Below are 3,970 nucleotides of genomic sequence, written 5' to 3' on the forward strand. Positions count from 1 at the left end.
CCACCCAGGGCGATAACGAAGGCGCAGCACAGGAAGCTCTGTTGAAGGCTGAGGAAGCGCTGCAGGTAGGAGTCGGGACGCCCAGCCCGCAGGGCGCTGGAGATCTGCAGAGGAGACAGGCTGGGTCTGTCGGGCCCACCAGACCAGCCTCCAGGCCTTCAAGTGCACTTCCGCCCTGGAGCCCTGCCATCCACCCAGCCTTACAAGTCCAGTGAGGTAGGGGCTGCCGGCGTCTCCCAGGATGTGGCCCACTGTGATCTGAACCGCCTCTGCTGTCCCCCGGCACCTGGGTACCACCACGGACTGCAAAACACAGAAGCACCAAGGGAGCTCCCCAAGCGAGGGCAAGGAGTAGGTGCCCCCTCATGCCCTATTCTGTCCCCCGGCTGCCAAGGACCAGCCTGGCGGGGTGACAGGCTGGCCAAGAGAGTGGGATGACAGGAGGTCGACGAACCCAATGCCTGAAGCCCCACCACTGAGCCATCAGGTCGCTTGGAGGCTCAGGAAGGCTCCCTGGTCCCCTGGGATGGAGCTGCCAGGTCCCTGATGAAGGCCACCCTTCTTGAGGGTTCGCTGTTAAATCAGGGCGACCAGGCGTGGCTGTGACAACAGTGATGGGGCAGGTGTGGCCCAGCTCAGGGGCCCACAAGGCAGTAGTGTGGGCTGTGGAGTGAAGAGCGGGTGCACAGCCAGTGCCTGCACGTGTGGGTGCCTGGGCGGAGTGGTGTGGAGGGCTCAGCCCTCATCTCAAGAAGCCCCTCTGGGCAGAGACCAAAGGCAGCCTTGCTGAAAAGGCCCACTTGGGAGGTTAAGAATATGAATTCCAGAGTCAGATTGTCTGGCTTCCAATCCCACACCCCCCACTCACTAGCCGTGTGACTCTGGGCAAGTCACTTCACCTTTCTGTGCCTCAGACTCCTCAACCCCATATGGGGATAATAATAGTACCTACATAAAGGGTTACTTTCATTATCGTTCCTCATCTGATACCTGGAGGACATCAGGCTGAAATAATGCCCTATGATTCTAAGGGGCAGAAAGCTTCCAGGCATTTGAACATGCTGTGCCTTGTGCTTGGCAAGCCTTCCCCTCTCTGGCCCAGCTGCAGCATCCCCAGTCGTTCTTCAGGACTGACCTTTGGGTCACCGCCTCTGTGAAGCCTTCCCAGAGCTCAGGTGCGTGCCTTTGGGTCACCGCCTCTGTGAAGCCTTCCCAGAGCTCAGGTGCCTGCCTTTGGGTCACCGCCTCTGTGAAGCCTTCCCAGAGTTCAGGTGCCTGCCCTGAGCTCCCCCAGCTCGTGTGCACCCCTAACTGAAGGCACATCCCCCTCAGCTGGAAGGTTCATGGTCCTCCTCCCCTTACCCTTACCTTGTCCAGCAGCAAAGCTCCTGCCTAAGTTCTCTTGGGGTCCCTGGGGTTCAGCAAGGCACCAGGCACAGAGGGGACTAGCTGAAAGTTTGCCAACTAAATAAGTCAAGTAGAACCATCATGGAGACTGGTCTCAGGAGAGGCCCTGCCAGAACCCAGGGCTGCAGCACGGGAGGGGAGGGAGGCAGGAGGTTCAGGCAGAAGCCGCACGTCACACAGTCCCAACAGGGCAGCCCCAGGGAAACTTCCCACCCTTCTACCCTACTCCCCACGGTTGGTGGTGGGTAAGCTGGAGCGGGGGCCCAGACAGACAGGAGGGTGGGGAGGGAGCCAGAGACCCCATCAGTAGGTCTGGGGAAGCAGGGAGCTCATCTGGGGAGACACACTCTTCAGCCTTAGCCCCAAGGCCTAGTTGTCCATAATCTGAGCCCATCAGAGAATGGTAACAATGATAATAATTATTGTTATAATCATTATTAACATTTATTAAATGCTTCCTGTATGCATTTTCTGTATCTCATATTCATATATATATTTTATATATCCACTCAACCAAGCCATGAGAGAGATACGATTACTAGCCACATGTTACGGATGAGGAAACCCTCCACAGAGAGGGTGAGTAACCTGCCCGGGGTCACCCAGCCAGGAAGCGGTAGGGCTGAGATCTGACCCCAGGCCTTCCTCTCCAGGCTCTGACCTTTGAGCCTTCTGCTGTTAGAAGCAAGAAGGGAACCTTCCAGCAATATTTATGCATTTTTTATAGAACATTTGGAGAACAGTGAGAAGAACCAAGAGGGGAAGCTCACCCCAAGCCCCGAAAACCGCTAACTGGCAGCGAGAGCAGGGAAGGGAACTCCAGACAGGGGACGGTGTGAGCCGAGGTGTGAAGGCCAGGGACCGGGGACTGGAGAGAGGGGTTTGTGGGTGGGCAGAGCAGAGCAGTAAGAGTCACTCTTGAGGGTGACCGGCTGGTCCCAGAGTCACCGGCACTGAGCCACTCTGTCCAGGTGGTGAGAGAGGCCAGGCCTCCCACCCATCACCTGGACCTGCCAACAAGCCTGAGAAGGAACTGACCACAGCTTTGCACCTTCCCCAAGTGCTTCCTTCTCACCCCATAATTATGTGATTACTCATTGGCGGTTCTGGGCAGAAGGGCAGGGCCTCCTAGAAGACGGACTCTGAGTGTCCAAAAAAGTCCGTGCAGGGGCTGGTTGGACCCTCCCTTCCTCCCCTCCCAGGAACTCCAACCTGCGGGACCTGGACCAGCCCCTGATGCCAGTGGCGGGAGAGGTAGGTCTCCCCCTGCCTGTTCTGGATCCCCAGGGTCTCCACGTAGCCAAGGGCCAAGGCTGGGCCCCACCAGCAGCTAGAGAGCCCAGCAGGTAATTTTAGAAGTTCAGAGGCTTTTGGGTTCCCAAAACTCCAGGCTCACTCTATTCCGAGATAAAAACCCCTCTGTTTTTGACTCGCCCTTCTTAGAAGAGCTGTTCCATTTATATCCAGGGGCATAACCAGCGCCAATCAAGGGCGTGCATCAAGGGAGTACAGAAAGTCGGTTACTGGTTACTGCACCAGTCACCAGGAGCAGACTCCCTGGCAGCCTGCCTCACGTTCCCCACTCAGCCCTCCCACCCAGACACCCCTGGGAGGGTGAGACAGACAAGTGAGCAGACGGCTACCTAGGGGCAGCAGGCAGAGCAGGGAAGCATGGAGACCGGACAGAGGGAAAACAGGAGGGTGATGACCCTCCAGCGGGAGGGGGTGGCGATGTGCTGAGGAGGTGGGAGGTGAGCCTGGTGGCGGATTTCCAGCACCCTGGAGGACAGACCTGGAGCGAGTCCCCCTTCTACCCTACTCCCCACGGTTGGCGGTGGGTAAGCTGGAGCGGGGCCCAGACAGACAGGAGGGTGGGGAGGGAGCCAGAGACCCCATCAGTAGGTCTGGGGAAGCAGGGAGCTCATCTGGGGAGACACACTCTTCAGCCTTCCAGGAAGCAAAGCGCTCCGAGGCCCCGCCGGGCAGGGGGAGGTTGCCAGAGGTGGGTCTGAAGTGGGTCTTGGCTGTGACGAGCCAAGGTCCTTTTTATTAACTGACCCACCAGGAGGTAGGGGCTTCCCAGCGTGCAAAGAGTGAGCTCCCCGTCAGAGAGTAGGTGAACAAGGGGACGGACTGCACTAGTCAGAATGTCGCAGAGGGTTCACGAGCTGGGGAGCTGGCTATGCTAGACCAGTGTTTTCCAGTGCGTTCTGAGGAACGGCTCTACCAGGATCACGCAGGACATTCGACAGCAATGCAGATCCCTCGACCCAACACAGACCCAACTGAATCAGACTCTGAGGACAGAGGGCCTGGAAGCTGAATTTGTAACAAGCTCCCCCGAACCTGATTCTTAGGCTCAGTGAAGTTTGGGAACCACCGAAGAGCCCCTGAGGCCTCTTCCCCAGAGAGAATCTGCATCCTCCTCCTTGTGGATATAAGCAGATCAAAGAGAGCCGCGCCCCCCGCATCGGCAGGCAGACTCTCAACCACTGCGCCACCAGGGAAGCCCATGATTACCCCTTTTTATAGACAAGGACACTGAGGCCCAAGGCCGTTCAGC

General features: G+C 57.8%; 1 protein-coding gene across 1 annotated transcript in view; it reads right to left on the reverse strand.

Annotated features, from left to right (window-relative positions):
• Nucleotides 1–3,970, reverse strand: part of SPNS3 (SPNS lysolipid transporter 3, sphingosine-1-phosphate (putative)) — a 45,325-nt gene that overhangs the window by 1,220 nt on the left and 40,135 nt on the right. The window contains exons 10-11 of the mRNA XM_007451608.1: nt 205–303; nt 1–104 (exon numbers count right to left, since the gene is read on the reverse strand). Coding sequence (XP_007451670.1) covers nt 1–104; nt 205–303 — 203 coding nt within the window. The remainder of the gene's footprint in view (nt 105–204; nt 304–3,970) is intronic.

The sequence above is a fragment of the Lipotes vexillifer genome, unplaced genomic scaffold (assembly GCF_000442215.2).
Source record: "Lipotes vexillifer unplaced genomic scaffold, Lipotes_vexillifer_v1.1 scaffold126, whole genome shotgun sequence".
Taxonomy (NCBI): domain Eukaryota; kingdom Metazoa; phylum Chordata; class Mammalia; order Artiodactyla; family Lipotidae; genus Lipotes; species Lipotes vexillifer.